At 35.9% G+C, this 21,877-nt stretch overlaps 3 protein-coding genes across 3 annotated transcripts; all 3 read right to left on the reverse strand.

Annotated features, from left to right (window-relative positions):
- Positions 1 to 7,230: 7,230 nt before the first annotated feature.
- On the reverse strand, positions 7,231 to 8,983 carry LOC306874331 (uncharacterized protein; the record flags this gene model as incomplete). The annotated part of the gene is made up of 3 exons (XM_079424299.1): positions 7,231 to 7,413; positions 8,672 to 8,757; positions 8,845 to 8,983. 3 exons carry the CDS (start codon positions 8,981 to 8,983, stop codon positions 7,231 to 7,233), a joined length of 408 nt encoding a protein of 135 aa, XP_079280425.1.
- A 1,051-nt stretch (positions 8,984 to 10,034) lies between these two features.
- On the reverse strand, positions 10,035 to 14,884 carry pdia2 (protein disulfide isomerase family A, member 2). The gene is made up of 11 exons (XM_079423385.1): positions 14,596 to 14,884; positions 13,560 to 13,766; positions 13,323 to 13,456; positions 12,783 to 12,920; positions 12,099 to 12,215; positions 11,797 to 11,922; positions 11,481 to 11,678; positions 11,164 to 11,284; positions 10,904 to 11,085; positions 10,375 to 10,503; positions 10,035 to 10,261 (listed from the first exon to the last, which is right to left on the reverse strand). The coding sequence occupies exons 1-11, from the start codon at positions 14,834 to 14,836 to the stop codon at positions 10,196 to 10,198; spliced, it is 1,659 nt and encodes a 552-aa protein (XP_079279511.1). The 5' UTR covers positions 14,837 to 14,884; the 3' UTR covers positions 10,035 to 10,195.
- A 2,132-nt stretch (positions 14,885 to 17,016) lies between these two features.
- On the reverse strand, positions 17,017 to 17,781 carry percc1 (proline and glutamate rich with coiled coil 1; the record flags this gene model as incomplete). Its single annotated transcript, XM_079424300.1, has 1 exon — positions 17,017 to 17,781. One exon carries the CDS (start codon positions 17,779 to 17,781, stop codon positions 17,017 to 17,019), a length of 765 nt encoding a protein of 254 aa, XP_079280426.1.
- Positions 17,782 to 21,877: the final 4,096 nt, after the last annotated feature.

Below are 21,877 nucleotides of genomic sequence, written 5' to 3' on the forward strand. Positions count from 1 at the left end.
TAACCCTCTGGTATTCAAAGCAGACAACAATGTTTATTGTTATTATTATTATATATTTTTTAATTATTTAATAAAAAGAATATATTATGATGCGTTTAAATTAAATGTATTATTTAACATTTTATATCTTCAGGGGATTTGATGGTACTAGACAATATTCACCTGTAAATTATTATATCATTTATTTCTATATTTCTATATAAAATATTTGAAAAAAAAATTTTTAATTTTAAGTTAAATGTAGTGCAAATGTATTTAAAATCCAGATGCATGGAAGACAGGAAAATCATGTATTGCCTGTTTGCATGAATGATAAGTAGATTTAATTAAATTAATGTTTAATTAGATATAAGTAGAAATTAAAATGGCAATTCACAAAAAAATAACCTTATTACATGTACTTCATTACAGTTTTTTTATTTTTTTTTGACCGAATATGTTTTGGTAGTGGCATACTTGTTGACAGTGTCTTGGTAAATACATTTGATTTTTCCAGTAAAACCAAAGAGAGCATTGAGGCACTTTTGAATGCTGTCCAAGTTGGAAAATAAGAGTGGGACAGCCTGGTACTCTCAGTGCAGATACACACACTTACACAAAAACACACACCCAAGTGAATAAAACTAAACAAAAGCCACAAAAGGTCACACAAAAAAAACAAAAAGCACACATAATGTGCATAACAGTGCATTAGTGCATAATGTTAAGATCTTTAATTTGATTCTGTTTGATCATTCACACAATAAGACACTGAGCTTAGTAAACACTGGGGTATAAAACAACCAGTGACTAATTCTGATTTAATTCTAAACAAGTAAACCATCCTTCACAATCCTAATGATTAAGGTCATTGCACACTGAGTCCAAATTTTCGCGTTTTTCCATTTTTTCGTACTCCCCATCCTTTCCTATCAAAATGCATGCTAAGGATGCGAAAACGCAGAAAATCGAACCTGATCCGAATTTTTCTTGTCGCTCGTGAACTGGTGTTCTGATTGGAGGTAGTTCGCCAAGACGTTTTTTTTACATTATTTTAATGATCCTGTTTCATATTTTAGTGATCATTTAACCCGTATTTGATTGATATTGCTGCTCAGCGTTAAGCAAAGTATAGTAAGAGTCTCAAGCAGGAGCAAATCGCAGAGTAGGTTGCGTTTTTTGTGTGAAAGTGCCACCTGCTGTCAGACAGTGGATTTACATTTTCATTATGCCTGTATGCCTATTTTGTTCAAACCTATGCGAATATTGGAGCAAATTTTGTTGCAAATCTTAACCGTTGGATGGAAAATAGTCTACCATGTTATCTGAAGTGTTCAGAGTTTTAGAATGCATATGTAGAACTGTTTAAGGAACAAATTAAATATAATTTAGAATTCTGACTCATCCTTTTCATAAAAAGCTGAAAGGCTGAAAAAAGGCTGATTTTTTTCCCCCAACTCTCTTTTACAGAAGTGACCTGGCCAGCATGCAGTGCTACATTTCAGTAGTTCATGCAAACAAAAAGTGCATAGTGCTGCTAATTTTAATTGTTGGTTTTTGGCATAACACTAGTAAAATGATTTCAGTGTATATCAGTACCTACGTTTTGAACATTTTCAGCACATTTTAACACTACTGTGTAGGCTATAACAGTTTGGATCGATACGTTATTTAAGAAATTTAAGTGTTGTGTACCATGGGTAGCTCTCAGCCACATTCATTTTTTAAAAAAGTAGCTCTGAGACCCCTGAGATAAGATATTTAAGTCAATATTAAGGAGTCAAGGTTCGGCTGGTTAAGTCAGACAGTAACTGGCAGGTTAGACGTACCCTCTCGTGGTAAATGTCGTAACTACACCATCAAGGTTTGTTTTGTTCATTAAAGTTCCCCTGCTGTCACTTTATCCCTTAAAACATAATCAAAATTACATACTTAATAGTTTTTCACATTTTACATATTTAACAGTGTAAATTATTGCTAGCTTAAATATAACTCTACAAAGCATATTAAAAACACCAGATACATATGTCTGAAAAAATAAAACTAAAATAAAACTACTGGCTGACTGGTTTTAGCTGGTGTTTGCAGGCTGGTTTTAGAGAGGTTTTGGTCAACTAAGACCAGCCAACCATCATAGGTTTTAGATTTCTTTATTTATTTTTTTTCAGCAGGATTATAAACATGATTTTCAGCACAGGATTTCTCAAAAAAGGAACTCAAAAAAAAAAAAGAGAGTGATTCAGGGCAACAAATAAAAACAGATGTGCAGATGTGTTTCAGCTTAAAGTCTATTTCATTTTATTTTATTCATTAAAATCAAAGCATGTAATAATCAGAAATTTGGAGACTTTAGAAATCTGTGATGGACAGACATGAGATATTATTTTAGCAATCAAAATTAGGATTAGAAATCAATTCTAGCCGTTCTGTAACAGATGAAACTGAGAAAAGTATCACAGTGTGCATCATTCCAGCGTTGCTCATCTGTGTATATTCAGTTACGTTATTCAGGAAAATTAATTATATAATTATATAAATATGCTTTGGTGCAAACATGAAGCCATAAGTATAAATGTGTAATAAAATGTGCAAGGTTTGAAACCTTTACATGTTTATACTAAATAAAAATGTTGTTAAATAGCTTTAAAGATATAGACAACATGTAAATATTACCTCCATAGCCCATCTCCACGCACTTTTCATTTCCTCCTCCATTATCAGGCAACGATTAGTTCTGTGAAACAAAGCAAAACCAATGTTACACCGTGTCTACACCGGACGCAAGGGGCGTGACAAAATACTATAGAAGTCATTATAATCAGTGATGCTGTCTACACTGGAGGCTGCGCGGCATGACAAATCTCTGACACAAAACTGCTGTCACGTTCTATTTATGACGTGCTGACACAAATTCCAAATGCTTTCCAATGGTTGCTTTATCGCGTCCAGTGTATGCAGACTTTAGCTGTTGCGGCGCGCCGCGTCCGGTGGAGACACGGTATTACTCACCTATTGAGAAGAACCAAAGCAACCTCGGCGTCCGATCGCAGGCCTTCCGCTCCTTGAGTTCTCTCCAGTGCTGGAAAGCTGATCCGATATTTACAAGGGTCCTACTTCTTGCCTTATCGCTCCACAGACGTTTTCCTCTTTTGTTTTTTATCCGCCATCTCTATCTTTCTGTCACTTGGCTGTTCACTGAACGCTTTCTCCTCCACATCATGAGTAGACACGCCCCTTACTGCTGATTGGCTACAAGTTTGTTTTGGTACTCGGCTCTAAAGTGTTTTCGAAAAATGACATACCCCACCTTTAATATGACACCGGTTGGATTGATATTTAATGGAAATTAAAATTCAGTTACCTTAATTGCATCATGAGCACCAATCAGGTTCGGAGGAATCCATTAGCATATTTTTTTCAGAAAGGTCTTTAGGAAATTGTGAATGACTTGATTGTGGATAGATGCAAGGTTTCCTCCGAGTTCAAGACATTGTTTCTGTGAGGATAGAGTTATTTAGGTGCAATGCAATTAATTCATAATGAAGTCTGAAAAAAGGCTGAAATTCTTGAAAATAAAATGGAGCATAACATTTTTTTCATAATCTTTAAAAAATGCATGGCATAACAAACAGACAGGATTTTGTTTGATCATTAAATACTTTATTAAACACATCAAACAACTTTACAAAACACCTTTGACCATGTAAAAATCTAAACAAGTTTTGTAGAATTCAAGTATGAAATGAACATGAAAACAAGGTCATTTTTTTCTTTACAACTTGAACCTGTCTATATTTTTAGCTTTTCTTTTTGCATATGATGAGTAAGTCTTATTACTCTAGTTAGTTATTGAAGAAATTTAGTGTGTTAGAACTAAATTTCTTCACATTCTCCACCACTAAAAATATGAAAATGATATCGCTTTTTTATATAATTAAGTCTGGGTAAATTATATGGGTAAATTATTGAAAAAGTAGTTAATACGTTAATTGAGTACATTTATAGTACAGAAGCTGCAAGAAAAGGAGCAAATATCACAAAATTTGCTAAGTTTAAAAGTTAAAATGTCATGATGATTTTGCATTTTCGCCATTATCTTTACTAGATACTAGATACTTCACCCGGGACTTTATGTGAGCTTGAAACATGTTTGCAAAGTTTTGTTTATTACAAGTTAAGAGGGTGTTTCCAGACCTCAAAAACAACAGGGTCTAACGAAACCAAGCCACATTAATGCCTCACCAATATAAACTAAATACAGTGCCCTCCAAATGTATTGGATCAGTAAAGACAAAAATCAAGACATTTACAAATATGATTAAAATATGAATATGAGACAAAACTACAGAATGTCACATTTTATTATTCGCCGTTTCAACACATAGATGTTTTACCAGCTAAGAAGTTCAGCACTTTTAGAGTTTCATCCCTCTATCTGATGTGAGCATAAGTATTGTAACAGTTGCCTCCCAGGTCTTTCTAAGTGATCAGCTGTGTCCTGTTGCATTAATTCTTCAGATATTAAAAGAGTTTGGAAACCACCAGCAACCAACAACGGCCTGATCGGCTGAGAAAACAACAGTAGTTGATGACAGACAAATCATAAAAGCTGTGAAAATGTATTTTAAAAGACGTGTCTGTAAAATCACCAACAACTTCCAGAAAGCTGGGGTGATGCTCTGACAATTTACTGTCCTCAGGAGACTTTGACACAGAATTACAGATGCTACACTTTAGTCGCTGATCGAAAATGATGAAAAACCAAACTGGTTAAACTACTGGCATCCATGTTTCTTGTTTACAGCACGAGACACAAAACCATAACGCTGTGGTTATCACTGTGAATCGCTGAGCGTTTTGTAGTGTTTGTCACTCCCAAAACCTTGCCGTGTAACGCTACTGGGAGAGTGTAGATGGTTGCAGCACTTTTTGTATTTCCTTCAGTTTCTCAGAGACTGTTTGTATTGGAAAGCCAACATTTTAACACAATAAAGCCACACAGGGCCGGCCTAAGCCTTTATGGGGCCCTAAGCAGAATTTTACTTGGGGGTCCCTCGGTGCCGCCAATACGACTGGTTATTGTCAATGCTTAATTATTTGCACACTATAAATCTAACACACACATTATCAATTGTATTTGTTGTATAGCTGTGTTGCTTACATCATACCTGTCACGAATGCTTTCCATGCACTTCCGTTTGCTCACCACCAGACATCGTCTTCTCTTTACATTTTCCTCTCACACCACACAGACTTTTACATGTCACTCCACACTACAGTTCCCATGATCCATTGCACTGATTGCACACACACAGCTGAATGCACTGATTACACATACTCAGCTGAATCCATTCAGACACGCTTTATAAGCCTTGGACTTCCTCTTTCAGATTTCGAGTATTGTCTAGTGTCTCTTCTAGTGATAGCTACACTACGGAGCTATTTCACAGTTCCAGTTCCTTGTAATACTGAAAAATTATAACCCTACAGGCTAACTTTAATATACATATATTAAAAAATATTTTAAAGCCATATTATTTTTTAACTCCACAGTTGTGCAGTCAAATTCACTTTAAAGATTCACTTTTCATTCATGAAGATGAAAAAAATAGCCAAATATGTCAAATACGTTTGCCAAAAAAAGAAAAAAAGAAATAGAGTTGTTAATTAGTTCGCTACTCCGCTAATGCCAGCTAAGCGTGCTCTTGGAACTGAAAAGTCTTACCGATAGTTGCGGGCTGATGGACGGGTTCTCTTCCACCTCAGTGCGAGTTTTTAAAAGTAATTTTTACAGAATTATGCATGGCTGGTGTTTTTCTAACATTTTCTAACATACAACTGCAGATTACAGGCTAACTGAATTGAACACGTGCAAATTCACAAGCGCAACATGCCCAAAACAGCCTGGATAACACCTAACTGCCTAAGCTGTTAATCAAACTCATCAAGAATTAGACAAAAACATATTTTATTTATTTTAGCTAGGCTATTTGAGATGTTGTAATAGTTTTGCATTTGCATTAAAATAGATTAAACAATAATTATTTAACACATTTTAGCCTATATTTAGACTAATGAACTGGGGGGGGTGGGGCTATTTATCAGAGTGGGCGGGCCTGTGCCTGTCAGGCCCATCCAGATGGTCCTCACTGCAGAACACAAGATCCAGGGGGTGTGGTTGGATCTAGATTAGATATACCTAAATATAAGTAGTAGGGAAGTCGTGGCCTAATGGTTAGAGAGTCGGACTCGTAATCGAAAGGTTGCGGGTTCGAGTCCCCGGCCGGCAGGGATTGTAGGTGGGGGGATTGAATGTCCAGCGCTCTCTCCACCCTCAATACCACGACTGAGGTGCCCTTGAGCAAGGCACCGAACCCCCAATTGCTCCCCGGGCGCCGCAGCATGGCTGCCCACTGCTCCGGGTGTGTGTTCACGGTGTGTGTGTGTGTGTGTGTGTGTGCATTTGTGTACTTGACAATACGTCACGACTTTACTTTTTACTTTACTTTAAACCCACCCATCTCCACCCCCTAGATAACCCCTCCCCCTGATGCCAAAGCTGATTTTCTGTTTTTAGAGTGGGCCCTGTGTGTGCGTGCGTGAGTGTGTGCGCGTGCTGTGTTCCTGTCACATAAGGGTTCAGTCACTAGCTGTGTTGCCAACTATTTTTATGTTAATTTTGGAATGCAGGATGGAAATGTCAAGATGCGTAGAAATTCTAAAAATGTGCACAAAAAACGTATGGGCTCATTTGAGGCGGATAGTGTTTTTCTCCAATAAAATGTTATGCGCATAAATATGATGGAAACACATTTTACATAAATAAATAAAAATCCACACATCACTTTTGGCCACTGTTGTGTTTAGTGGGGTTAGTGCCACAATATGGAAGACCCGGTGCATTGCTGCATTTTTCCAAACCAAAAAAATTTACTTTAATTTCTGCAGTTAGAGCATTGACTCGTTGAGTGGAAGAGGTTATAAAATTTCTTACTTTGTCAGTTACAAAAAAAAATAAGACTTTTTGATCTTGACAATCAAGTTTGTATCATTTTATCAACTCCATATCATGATATAACTCCAAAATGTTATATCTTCGCTGGAAAGTGTTTGTCTCCTCTTTGCTGCCATCTTGTTACTCCTAAATTGTAACGTGGGGTTTTTGGGGTTCTGTTTCATGTTCTTGTCTTCATGTCTTTTATTTTGTAATTTGATTCATTCCATTGGTTCTCTTGTTCATTGTGTCAGTTCTTACCCAAGTACAGTTAATAAGCAGCACATGCCCCATGCAGCAGAACCAGATTTATATTTCACATTAGTGATGATGCTCTTATGGCAGTACATGCACACAGTCGTGGTCGGTGTGTCATTCAAAAGAACAAGCATCTGCTGTGGCTGCACAACGACCGCATGAGGAGCTACAGGCTGCACTATCTGCTAGTGAGTTCTTTTTAGAATCAGTCAACAATCAATGTTCCATTGATGGTGTTTTCATCACTCTGTTTTTCTGTGCGTATTCCAGACAGACTGTCAGTATGTACATTAGTGGTGAGGATTTTACAGTGTTATCGTTACGCCATTAGGTGTAACTGACTGTCTTTTTCAATTTTTCAAAAACACTGGTTCATTCAGCAAAACTGTGGGTTGCTTAGAAGAAAAATACATTCCGAAACATGTACATACTGTGCACAGTGCATACATACCCAGGGGCATAGCCATAATTTCAGAAGTGAGGGGGACAGAAATGTAATATATATATGTTTTTTTTTTATAAGTTTCTTCTGCTCACGAAGCCTGCATTTATTTCATCCAAAATACAGTTTTACTATGTGCAACTGCTTTCTATTTGAATATATAGTGCGGTGGACGAATTTACGTGATATTAAAAATGGGGTGGGGGGGACACGTCCCCCGTGTAATCTACACCCCTACATACATACTATGTAGACAAAAGTGTTCTGACTTTAAGGATAAATGCTTGATTTAAAGAAATAGTTCATCCAAAAATGAAATTTTGCTTAAGTGTAGATGAATTAGTTTTTTCATTGGAACAGATTTGGAGAAATTTTAGCATTGCACCACTTGTTCACTAATGGATCCTCTGCAGTGAATGGGTGCCGTCAGAATGAGAGTTCAAGCATGATTAAAGCATCACAATAATCCACACAACTCCAGTCCATCAGTTAACACCTAATGAAGCGATAAGATGTGTGTTTGTAAGAAACAAATTCATCCCCTTTTGTCCTCTCACATCAAAATACACTGACATATTTGCTTTGGATTATTTTCGCTTGTAAACAGTGCTTGATCTGTGCATATTTCTCTTCTGATTTAGACAAGATGACTTTTTCTCTGGTGAAGGCAATATTTTGGATATTATGGCCAGTAGCAATGGTCTGAAGATAAAATGCCTTAATTTGTTTATATTAACTTTTCAAGTCATGTGGGTTTCTTGTTGATTTTTTTTTTATGTTTTTATCAGCTGTTTGGACTCTCATTCTGACGGCACCCATTCACTGCAGAGGATCCATTGTTGAGCAAGTGATATAATGCTAAATTTCTTCAAATCTGTTCTGATAAAGAAACAAACTCATCTTCATCTCAGATTGGCTGAGAGTGAGTACATTTTCAGAAAATTATTTTTGGATGAATTATTCCTTTAATTTCACTTACTTTGTTCTCTGTGTTCGACTATTTCGATTCGAGGGGGCACATTGAGGACAGGATAAGGGTTTGCCCTCCTTCTATTAGGGTTTTGAGGAATCTCTTGAAGATTGACTGTAAATAAAAATATATATTAATTTATACTTTTCATTCTTATATAAATGCCATGTATATGCTGCCCTCAACAGCTGCAGCTCTCACCTCTCTCCCTGTCAGCAGGTGGCACTATGTCGGCGGTATAATCGGGTGGCGGTGAATCTGGTATTATTTCCTCATAAAGGGGAAATTTATTAAAGTCATGGGAGGTGGGGATGTGGACCCTGTTGTTGCTGAAGTACATGCGGGAATATCCATCTATTACTGGATATAATGAGATAGTATACTAAAGTCATTGAGCTTTTGAAGAACATGAAAATACGACAGTATTCAATCTGTGTACATTACCTTTGAATAGAAATACTAGTCAGTTAGGTGCTGATTCAGTCATTGCAGTCAAACAGTCTGACTAAATCTAATTAAAGTAATACAAATAATTACTTTAATTAGTACAAAGTTCTGGCATGAAACTCTAAAAATGGTTCTTGACTCGTAATCATAGTGGAACCACTTTTGGTGCTATATAGCACCATATCTTTCAAGGTGCAATACAGCACTTTTGTCAAATGGTGCTATGTAAAACCATAAGAGGTGCCATACTGCATTGTATTTCTTAAACAAAAACGATGCTAAACAGCACCAACAGTGGCTCTTTGGCTCATAAAGAACCTTTAAAGGGGCTTAACAGATACGGCAGTGGTGCTATATAGCACCTTAATCACCCCAAAGAACCATGGAGCTTAACGGGTTCTGTATATGGTAGCGGTGCTATATAGCACCTCAGTCATGCCGAAGAACCGCTGAAGAACCACTGAAGCACCAAGATTTGGTGCTATAAAGCACCAAAAGTGTTTCCTCTATGATTACGAGCCAAAGAACCACTCTTAGTGCTATTTAGCGCCTTTTTTTTTTTAAAGTGTAGATGGTGCAGTCTGATTGATCTAACACAATATGACATGATGACATAATGACATTATCACATGGCATAGCTGATTGGTTCTCTCCTGTACTGGTAGCCAATGAGCTCGCTGCTCAACATTCCAATACTTGGCAGTGTTTGCTGTAGCAGTGCACTTCAGAAGCCCTCCATCTTCCCCAGCTCCACCTGTATAGATCTGCTACGGGGCGATCATGTATGCTATGGGGGTTATTCATGTTATATGTGTAGCAGCAGCAGCATAGCAGATCTACTCCGTCAAGACCAAATACATTAACATTGTCATGTATATTACTATGAAAATCACTTAGAGTTGTCATGACAGAAATAAATTAAAGACCAGAACCATGAATGAAAAACCTTAACATGTTAAGTTGTTTTATTCAATTCCATCAGGTGTGGTCTGTTGAAATGGTCCAGTGCAGAAAAAAATGACATTAACCTGATAAAACACATTTGGCCCATTGGCATCTCTCACTGATCTTGTTCATTACAAATTAGTTTATTTATGCCTTGTTTTTAAAGCTCATCCTTGCTGGTTTCTTTGGTAGATTTTGGTGACTCCTCTGTTGGTTCATCTGACACCTGAAAAACAAAAAGAAACACACCAACTATATTACTCAAATTTAAAAGTTCAAGTTGTTTTGCTCCTAATAACAGGCTAAATAATCAAAGCCATCTGTTGGCTTTTGGCTAACCTCATCTTCATCATCTTCATCATCATTGTCCTCATCATCATCTTTACTCTCTTCTTCTGGTAGCACTCCTCCATTATCCAGGAACTTTGAGAAGGTCTCCAAATCTCTGTTTCCATTATAATCAACGATCTGTTTGCACAAAGTATTTTAAAAGCATTTGTCAGTACATACATACTCAAGTCAAGTCAAATTTATTTGTATTGGTGGTTAGATTTTGACAATACAAGCAATCAAGCAGTTGAGATATGCTATATACAGTATCGCCCTATGAAAGTTTACATGAAGATAAAGTTGGACATAGTTAAATCTCAGACTTTATAGGGAAAGGAAACGGGGAAAGGAAAGTGGTGTCTGGCCAAGTATGGTGACCCATACTCGGAAGTTGAGCCAACTTAAAATTTTAAGGCAACCAGCTTCAGCAGATTTTTGAGTTTTCTCAACTTTTTTTTTTTTACAGTGTAAGAAAAAAACACAATTTAATGTCCTTTTCAACACAAAGGTAATATTAATATTTAATGTTGTTGCGAACCTTCTTTTCAGCCCCAGCTGGAAAGTATTTAATGGTGGGAAATCCCTGTATAGTGACATCATCTGCATCGTTTTCTGTGGCGTCCATTTTCGCAATGATTATATTCTCATGGTCTTTGTACTTCTCACCCAACTCATCCCATATAGGAGCCAGTTGCTGGCAGTGACCACACCATGGAGCATCTTGTGAGAGGGACACAAATGTTAAAGCCACTATTCAATACTTTTATTTTAACTTGAAAAAACAAAGTGCTAACTTACAAAACTCCACAAAGACGTTCTTAGTCTCATCAAAAGCCACTTCGTTGAAGTTCTTCCCTACAAGGACTTTAACTGGATTCTTGTCCCAATCCTCTGGAATTTCTTGAGTCTTCAAAAAGGGCTAGATTGAAGTGCAATATTTAAATTAATTTTTCATCATACTGATTCAAAAGCTTGCTGAATAGTACAGTTCTTACCATTAAAATATTAATTTGGCAAATTACATTAGCTATAACATAACTTTCATAATGTACTGTATAATACATTTACAGCTGCACATATGCTGTGAATGAAGATGATTAGTTACAGAAACACACCTTCATGGTACCATCCAGAACACCCTGGCAAAATGTTCTCAGCGTGTCTTTGTTGATGGCTGATCCTTCCATTGCATATGTCACCACTTTGTCAATGTTGATCAGGCGAATAATAGGAACATCATTTGCAGAGATGCTGAAATACTTCAGCACATGATCCCATTTGTCAGACGCCACATCTAATGTGATGAAAAGCACCTGCGCACATACACACAGACTGTGAGCAAGATTAAAACCAGCTCTCTATCCCAATATGAGTTAAGTTATCCCAATATTTAACTTAATTATAATTTAGCTATTAAGTTAAAACACTTACTTTTTCCTTGAACTCACTGGCAGCTTCTCTGAAATCTTCTAGCAATGCATTTTGGGATTCCACAGTTGTGTTAATGAATAGAATCATGTGATTACGGACCTTAGAGCTAAATATTTGCTCAGCATTCTGCAGAAAGATAATATAAATAAAAAATATATGATGATGTTAATCACCAAAATCGCGATTAATTTAATTAGCATACATTTTAATTTATTTTAGTTATTTTATTTTGAAGTATTAAAGTTTTTAATTATTTTAGCAATTGGTTTCATTGGTTAGTGAAGTGAATTTTGAAGTGTTACCTCTTCATTAAATGGAATGACAAGTTTCATGCTGTTGGTATGGATGAATGAAATCATATCTCCTTTGTCTAGCTTGCTGTCCTCAGTAAGTGGCATGTCTGCCCGCTTTTCATCAAACTGGAATATATACAAAGAGAAGAATGTGTGGGGTTGTGATAGGAACATAGTGGAGCAAACAACACATTATTTTTTATTTATTTACATTTTTTAAACAAGAAAGCAGAGATTTTTGGGGTGTGAATAAATTAATCTTCAAGGTGATGTAATATTCCATTTCAGGCACACACTGGATATTTTGTTCACCTAAGTCTATTAAGCGAATGGCTTTCACTGTCCTCAAAGACTGATGATAGCATAAACCAATAGCTGTCGAGTGCGGAAAGAGAACACACATTTTATTGGTTGACTGAACCGACAAAGTTCAACTGACATTGGTTGACTTTTAACAAAGAATAGTAAAGGTCATTGCACACTGAGTCCAAAATTTTCACACGTTAAAAAATAAATACGGCCCAGTGTGCAATGACCATAAGAATTCTTTTAGTCGTGAATCAGTTGAATGAATGATTCTGTGACTCACAATTTGCGATGTAAATAGACAACGAATATGTAAGATTTACATCAGTGTGATGAATCAAAATAGCCACCAATAGCAGTAGCAAATTGTAGGGGTTTTGGAATTACCTTCTTGAAAAGCACCAATGAGTCGCTTTTTACATCATACTTCTTGAAGAGCTCTGGGTTGCTTGTGATGCCGAAGTTAAAGTCTACTGCTATTAAAGTTACATCATAAAATGTCTTTGCCTTATCTCCTTCCAAATCCTGGAACAAAGAGAACAAATTAAAATAAATTAAAATAATAACTTTTCGGTAACACTTTATTTTAGGGTCTCTTAACTAGTTGCTAATTAGAATGCATATTAATATTATATTAGCCATTTATTAGTTGTAATTAAGCACGTATTAATGCCTTATTCTACATGACCGTCTCCAATACCAACTTACTAACTATTAATAAACAGCAAATTAGGAGTTTATTAAGGGACAAGTTGTAGTTAATAGTTAATAAGTGTCCCCTATTCTAAAGTGTTACCAACTTTTCAATGATAAAACTTTTGTTATAAATAGAGAGTGCAATGATATGTTTTACTAGAACACTTTGGCTATAAGGCAATGTCATATCTTAAAAAGTCAGTTACTTTATGCAAACAATAGGTCATTTACCTGGAAGAATCCAACCACAACCACATCATGTGCATCCAGCAGAGCCTCTGCAGTCTTCACATCATTGAGAACAGCAGCGCTGGGCCCCGTGTGCCTCTCCAGCCACCTCGTGATTCCTTTAACCGTTCGTTTTCCTGTTCAAATCATAGAATAATGCCTATGAGCTAGTGTTTATAAAACACACTGTATGAAAATAACATCATGCATGCAAATGCAACAAACAAATAAATGCATTACCAGAAAAATCGGTGGCGTTTTGCCTATTGCCGTCTTTGAAGAATTTAAGAGTGGGAAAACTGCCCACGTGGAACTCTGTGGCAAGGTCTTTCTCTTCGTCAGCATCCACTTTGGCCAGTCGTACTTCAGATGACTCATTTTTCAGTAATCCAGCCACTTCTGCATAAATGGGCTCCAGATTGCGACAGTGACCACACCATGGAGCATCTTTTTATGTTTTAAATGACAAGAGCAAGTTTCATACCAGCATATTGTCACAAAGGCAATATTTCTATAACTAGGTTTTGAGTCGCATATAGTTTTATGAACTGTTCAAATGCTTTTGAACCTTCTATTAAACAGATCCTGAAAAACACTGATAGTAATAAAAAAAATGTTGAAAGAATTCAGCATATTATTCTACTGATCATGTGACACTAAAGAGGGCAGTAGCTAATGGCTGCTATCACATGAATGAATTATAGTTTAAAATATATTATAAAACAGTTATTTATAATGATATTTCAAACCTTTGCAATCCCTAACTTTACTCTGAAATTGTTTAAGAAATATTACAAGAGTCAAACGTGTTACAACTATTCCCTATATTTTAGGTTCAGAGCATGCAGTTCAGAATTAAATGCCAGTTTCAAAATGCATTCGCATAAATGTTGACATTAATAACATCAGAATTTTTTCACCGTTGTTCTAACATTTTACTGCAATGACAATAACATTATACACAATTGTAACATTTGCATAACTGGCCCTCCTTACAAGCGTGGGAGAAATAACAGGTGCGCTCCTAATGGATGATGTGTCCAACAAATGCTAATAATCTTTGAACTTGTGTTGCTTTTGATAGGATATTTTAAATGCGTGCAACTGAATATTAAACTTTTTAAATTATAATTTAAATAATTTTGAAACACACTCAGTAAAATGATATTGTAGCGTAGTGTTTTCTTGCATTATTTACGCAAAGATCAGAATGACCATTTGTAAGCACAATTATAGTCATAGAATATATTTTAAAGGAAAGTCATAGAGTACTTACAAAATTCCACAAGCAAGTATTTGTTCTCACTGAGAGCCCTGTCAAAGTTGACGCTATGAAGGACCAAAACGTCTTTCTCTTCTGTTATTTCTTCTGTCTTCTCTGGTTTCTCTGGTTCTGTGTCTTCTTCAGAGCTGTCCTCATCTTTTTCCTCTACTTTGTCCTCAGCTGTTTCCTCCTCTGCCCTCACACACAGGCTGCAGAGCAAGAGGGTGAAACCCAGGATGTGTAGAAGCCTCATGATCGATCGGTTCAGGGGCCTACAGACGAAGAGCTCTGAAATGAGCTGTAGCCTGCTGCTGTGTGGTCTTGTGGTGCTGATAAGAGAAAACTGACGCTGACGAATCATTGAAAAGCCTGCGTGGTGCAAATCTACTGGTCTTACTTGCCACTTTGCATGAGCTCTGAAAGTGAGCCGTTGGAGAGTGGAAAATTAATATCAGATTACAGACAAATTCACATCACTTAGTATCCTGAGAATATACTGTGGCTGTCTTTATTGTTCCAGTTATCTAGAATAGTGTCCAGTAGATTGAAAAAACAAGTGAGTGTGTGAGAGTGTGAGAGTGAGTGTGTGTGTGTGTGTGTGTGTGTGTGTGTGTGTGTGTGTGTGTGTGAGAGAGAGTGTGTGTGAGAGTGTGTGAGAGTGTGTGAGTGTGTGTGTGTGTGTGTGTGTGAGAGAGTGTGTGAGAGTGTGTGAGAGTGAGAATTAACCATGTGTCCATATCTGGCCTTTCTGCCAGTGCCACTAGCGAGTTCACCCTGCTCAGACACGTAAGCACTCAGAGGACCGAAATTAAGATCTGCACACATGTACTATTTCAACAAATTATGAAATATAGAGAGGGACATGCACTCATTTTCCCACACACTCACTGCATAGACAGATGTGGCAATCTGTGCTACCAAAACTTGTGTTCCCTGTACCTGTGAATTATTTAGCTTAACGGCCTGTGGTTATGTGGACAAAGACATCTAGTTCAGTGTGTTTCGTGCATGTAGTACGACAGGGCAGATTCAGATCATTATTACCAGGAAATGTGTTGAAACTACCAAGTGCCTCTCATTCTGTTTTCTGTCATTGTTCTGTTGCTTCAAAGTCTATAATGAACATAAATGTGAGTGTTATTCCACTGCTGTCTGAAATACTTGATTCCGTAAAAATGACTAGGCAGTGCTATTTTAAGTATCATTGATATACTATTATATTTTTTTTATATATTTAGATTTTTTATATATTTTCTGATTTCACAAGATTTAAAAAATATTTTCTGTTTTCACATTTTAGTTAAACTTACAGAATTTTCTATGCATTTTTGTGATTTTAGTTAGAAGTTATTTTGCTTTAAAGTTATTTAGTTTTTAATTGAAGTGCAGGTAGGTCATTTCCTTCAATGCAAGTTTCATTGGGTTCACAAATTGGGGTTCAGTTGTTGCAATTTATTTTGTGATTGTGACCTAACTATGCATCATTTCTTACTTATTTCTGCCTTGTAATTGATCATCTCTGTGTGAGGAGTTAGAAGCATTATTGATCGCAAACAGGGTGTTTTAATAGCACTTTGTTGCATATATATTTTATACATGAAAACAAACTTGAGAGTAAGAAAATGTTGTAATGAGTAGTATTTTAAATTGAAAAATTGTATACTGAACGCACTGCCAAAAACAAAAGTTAATTAATAAAATAACATATAAATATTCAAATGAAAACAACTGAGAACAGCACTTTTGTCTTGTGCAAATATTTTACTGAAAAACAAGACAGACATTAAGAACAAGAAGAAAATTGTGATCCCAACCCAACCTACTCTCACTTGGTTCAAATCTTTAGACTCCATCATCACCCGATTCTACTGGAAAAATACACCACCACGGATGAAATTAAGCACTTTACAAGAATCCAAATCTTTAGGAGGCTTAGAAGCCCCACATTTTTACAATTACTCACCAGCAAACCAACTTCAGTACATACTGTACATATACATATAGTTATCTTACTGTGAATGGGAGGAGGAAAAAAAATAAAAAATTCACCACTGACACAGAAGCTAGGATAGGTGTGGTATGTGTTGGGTATGTGCCATTATTACATTATTATTATTACTATTGTTACTATTATTATTACTTTTATTATTATTGATATCAGCACCTTCTTTAGTATTATTATTATTATTATTATTATTATGCATGTTAATACTACTTAAATACTACTATTATTCAGATAGTCATTGCTGTTTGTTTTCATTGCTGTTATCATCATTGCAGTTCTATTGCTGTTTTGTGTTTTGTGTTCAACGTATGTTGTATGTTTTGCACTCCTAATAAAAAAATAAAAAAATAAAATAAAAAAAGAGCAAGAAGAAAAGCAGAACAAATTAACAACATGGTATTTTGCAATGTAGAAGACAGGCTGATTGATTATGAAAGTGGATAGTCACAGTTGAATTCATTGGGATTCTCTCTGTCCATGGCCCAGTGAGCAAGTAAATCGCTGAAGTCTGGCGTGCTTGAGCTACTGAGAGTCCCTGAGATACTGGAGCTGGTCATGGTGCAAACGCTCGTGTTACTGAACATACTCAGTGACGTGTTGATGTTACTGGAGCCCTCTGATGTGTTAATCATACTGAGCGAGTTCTCTTGTGTGTTTGCATCACCTAATACATCAAGCTGATGTGCATAAGGCTCTGTCCAGAAGCTGATTGGCAGGCGACGCTGGTTCATGGGTAAACCCCGTCCTTTCCGTTGAGCTTCTTGAAAGAGCTCTGCAAGGGGCCCGAGCGACTCAGGCTCCTCCGCCTGTCCTGATGATGCTACTTTGATGAAGTCAGCGTAGTACCGCTGGCGGCCCCCAACTTTTGGACACGGTCTCTCTGCATAGATGTCACAAGCATCAGGGTCTTGGCTTCGGCCGAAGTAGCGCTGGACATCGCTGCTGATGAGTTCAGCAAACCGCAGGAGCTGATTGGTCATCTCAGCGTTATTGGGGAACAAATCAAAACTCCACGGCTCTTCCTCTGGAGACTCACTGGCTACTGCATCCTCGTCCTCCTCCAAACTGTCCTCTCTCAGCTCCTCTTCATATTCCTCTTCAGTCTCCTCCTCATCCTCAGCCGGAAAGAAGCAGGGAGGGAAGGGTTTCGCCAAACCCAGGTTACTCAGTGTTCTGATAACACTTGCTGCCATCCTATGAAGAAAATTATATGTATACATAAATATACAAAAGACTGGGGACAGTTGTCTTGAAGAAAATGGCTATTTCTCTGTAATACTGTATGGTCGATGCAGAAATTTAGTTTTCTCATAACAAGTATTTTTTTGTTTAATAAATGTAACATATGTACACACACACATACACACACACATACATACCTGTATATATAATATCTATTTATAAAAAAAATTATGTATATGCATACACACACACATGTATATATATATATATCTAAAATGTATTTATTTGTTAATGAATTATTATTATATTTTCTGTAAAAAAAAAAATTATAATTTTAAATTAATTTAAAAAAATGCAGCTTTACAATTAATAAATTGTAATTAAACTGATATAAATATGACAAAGAAAGAGTGAAGGAAAGAAAAAAGGATTTTCATCATTTTAATTATTATTTGAATTTGAATTATTGTTGTTTTCTGTAAAAATGTTTTGTACAATACAATTTTATTACGTTTAAAAGATTATAAATGTGACAGCTTACCAATAAATATTTTTTAATTATTTTAATTTTAATTGTTGTTGTTTTCTGTACAAATGTTTTGGACAATAAAAATGGCATAACTTGTGTGAGATTAAATGTGACAACTTTGTTAACAGAAGAAGAAAGAAAGAAAGAAAGAAAGAAAGAAAGAAAGAAAGAAAGAAAGAAAGAAAGAAAGAAAGAAAGAAAGAAAGAAAGAAAGAAAGAAAGAAAGAAAGAAAGAAAGAATCTAGTATTTCTTTAGAAAATGTTAAAATGTGAGTCTTTCTTACCGTGTAATGCTCGATGGATGTCGCGCGTGAAGTCGTGCTGTCCGTTTCGCGTTATGGACAAGTAGCGGTTTGCTCATTTATACCCATCGCTCGAGGGGAGTCTGTTTTATGAGCAAATATTTAGGTGCGCGTCTGTAATTGTGTTCTGCTCAAACAGAGCGTGAGCTCCCAGCAACCGGAGAGAAGAACGGAAACTAGTGCGCGCGGCGGCCGCTTCGTTTGCCGGGGGACGCTCAAGTGTCAGTTCAGCTCAGCGCGTCTGACTCACAGCTGTTATCGTGTACTGGTGGACACTTAAAAATGAGCTTAAATAGGCGTGAAATCGCATCTTACGCCGTTTTGACTTTTGAATGAGCCACTTTATAAAACCCCATTAAAAAGACAAGCAAGCCAAATGACGCCCATTATACTCCTTTGATCTGAGGTGCGTTTGACCTTATAAATAATGTGTAAACTTTATATAGGCTACAGCAAATCAAAAGTTTATTTAGTGCACAACACGCAACAGTAAAGTGTTGTGTCTGCAAACTACAAAGAAAGAAAAGAGACTAAATCATAAAAAAAGTTATGTTAAATTAAATTTAAGATCTAGGACAGACCGGGGCTAGTTTTACAACTAACTCTGGTCTTAAAAGTGGGGATTATAGCAAACAAAAATTATATACAACATAATAAACAAAATAAAATAAAAATTCAATTTAAATGTAGTTACTAGAGGCAAATGATAAAGTATAAAATATTAAAACAATTTTAAGGTCATAAGAAACAATCAATTCAAGTTCTTTTTTTTTACACATTGTGTGATATAAATAAGTATAGAAATGTGCATTTATAAATTGAGTGTAAAATGTCAGACTGTCCAAAAATAAATAGGCCTATGCCACATTCATGCTTTGTACAGTTCCAGTCTATGAGGTGGCCGGAGGAATATACTGTAGTAGTAGCACCTTAACATGTAGGCCTATGTGTGTGTGTGTGTGTGTGTGTGTGTGTGTGACATTAAAGATTAGAAGAAGAACAAGAGAGAATGTGTGTGTGTGTGTGTGTGTGTGTGTGTGTGTGTGTGTGTGTGTGTGTGTGTGTGTGTGTGTGTGTGTGAATATGAGCAGAACGCAGGGCAATAGAAGAGCTAATGACCAGCAGTGGAGAGCGCAGCATCTGGACTAACATATGTCAGAGAACAAGAACACTTAACTGCAGCTTCAGGTTGATCAGACAGCATGTAATGGCTTAACCATCCATCAGCCACAGGTGGACATTACACATGATTACAAGATTTAGAACTGTCCTTCTGTTATTTTACAAAAACTAAAGTGCTACATTATGGTTTAAAAATCGAATATATATATATATATATATATATATATATATATACTGTATATACATATATATGTGTGTGTGTGTGTGTCTATGTATGTATGTATGTATATATATATATATATTTCATTATTGTAGAAGATCATTATGTACAAGAGTGTAGGAATACTATATGAAATATTATGAAAGATTAAAAATAAATTGCACTAAAGGAACACCAGTTAGAACACTGAATGTATACGAAAACAATTATCAAACATTTCACATTGCACAAGTGCACAAGACAACCACTGAGACGTTCTTTGTCACTTACAAGTTTTGTTATATTCTAAAAAAAAAAAAAAGAAGATCCTAAAGGGTTGTTAATCTTAATACAAATGAATTTCGCCAGAATAGGAATTTAGTATTATCTGCCAATTATTCGAAAATAAATACAAGATGATGGAATTTATGAAGAGATGGATTTTATTGATTTATAAATAGGGAAAAGTTATAGAGAGAGAGAGAGTTTGTGTATGAGGTTTTATTGAGTAAAGAGGGATAATACAAACTGTACATGCATACATTGCATTTTAGAAATGTTATATATACAATGGCAATTTTCTCATGTTTTTTGTTTGTTTGTTTTTGGCCTTTCAACATAACAGTATGAGGTCTTGACCAGCAGATAGCACTGTTGCTGTTTTCATGAATTCTCACTGTAACCATAAATCTGGTGGATGATAGTCGCAGTACCTATACTACCAATAATAATAATAATAACAACGTCAACATACAAACAAACCATCAGTTGCTGCAATATGGCTGAAATCTTATATATTCAGACTCATTTATCAATATTTTTTATTTGTTTTATTGTTTTGTTTTATTCCAAATACTTTTGAATGATCAAAAAGTAAATAAATAAATAGTAAGTAAATACAATTGACATCTTTTTTTGCGAAATTAATCCCAGTATGACGAAGGTCTGGCTCATGAATATTAATCAGGTCCTGATGACGTTGCTTGGCAACCTTTCTGAAGGTCCAGCAGCCGGAAATCCTTCTGCAGCGCAGACTTATCTTATGAATATTACGAAGAAGAATATAATGAATATTAATTAACCAGAACTACTAGCCGATTGGCCTTTTGGAAGAACGACACGAACGTTTATGAGCCAATCCTTCAACAGCGGCGAAGAGGACGCAATGCGTACGTATCCAGTATTTCTGTTTTGAGCCGGTGTTCTGAAATATTCGGTGTCTGAGATTTTCGGTGACGTTGGGCGGAGCAAACATGAATATTCATGAGTTTCCTGTTTCGCGTTAAAGCGCCACTGAAAATATTGACTGTTTTCAGAATAAGAAATGCTTCAAAGTGTGAAGTTCAGCAGGTATTTAGGCTACTGTTAATTTTGGCACAATAGTTTGTAGATTGTGTCGTATGTTTAATTATTACAGCTATTAATTTGTTGATGTGCCTGAGGATACACTCCAACTTACTGAGCCAACATACATTTTTGTTTATGTACCTAATTTATTTTGACAATCTTTAAAACTGTTAATAACTGATATAAATGTATCTTTGCTGTGTTGACAAAGTTTCAGTTGTGATCATTCTGGGGTGATTCTTTTTGTTTGTTCTGTTGGTAGCTTATATAACATCAACACAGCTTTAGTAATAAAGTCATGTTTTTGTAATATATTTAAATTATAATATAAACATTCTTAACACAGTGTTTCAAATGGTTAGAGACATGGTGTGATGATAAAAGTTAAAGTCTTTATGTGGCTATTTAGCATTTGTGAATACAATAAAGACAGCAGGTTATTTTGGTGCTAGTTTTAATCGCAAATGTGTGTATAGAGAAGACGATTTAACCTAAGCCTTTTCTACCCCCCCCCCTCATTTCTATTCTATTCTATTCTATTGACTGAATGGCTAGATGACAGAGACCAGTGATGCACAATTACATGTAATGACCAATTATATATAAGA

This window comes from Barbus barbus (assembly GCF_936440315.1).
Source record: "Barbus barbus genome assembly, chromosome: 8".
NCBI lineage: Eukaryota > Metazoa > Chordata > Actinopteri > Cypriniformes > Cyprinidae > Barbus > Barbus barbus.

Coding starts and splice junctions, on each gene's coding strand:
- pdia2 (XM_079423385.1), bottom strand. CDS start 14,836: ATGAGGCTTCTACACATCCTGGGTTTCACCCTCTTGCTCTGCAGCCTG. Junction 13,767..14,595: donor ATACTTGCTTGTGGAATTTT/GTAAGTACTCTA, acceptor AAACATAAAAAG/ATGCTCCATGGTGTGGTCAC. Junction 12,921..13,322: donor TTGTGGTTGGATTCTTCCAG/GTAAATGACCTA, acceptor TCTTTGTTCCAG/GATTTGGAAGGAGATAAGGC.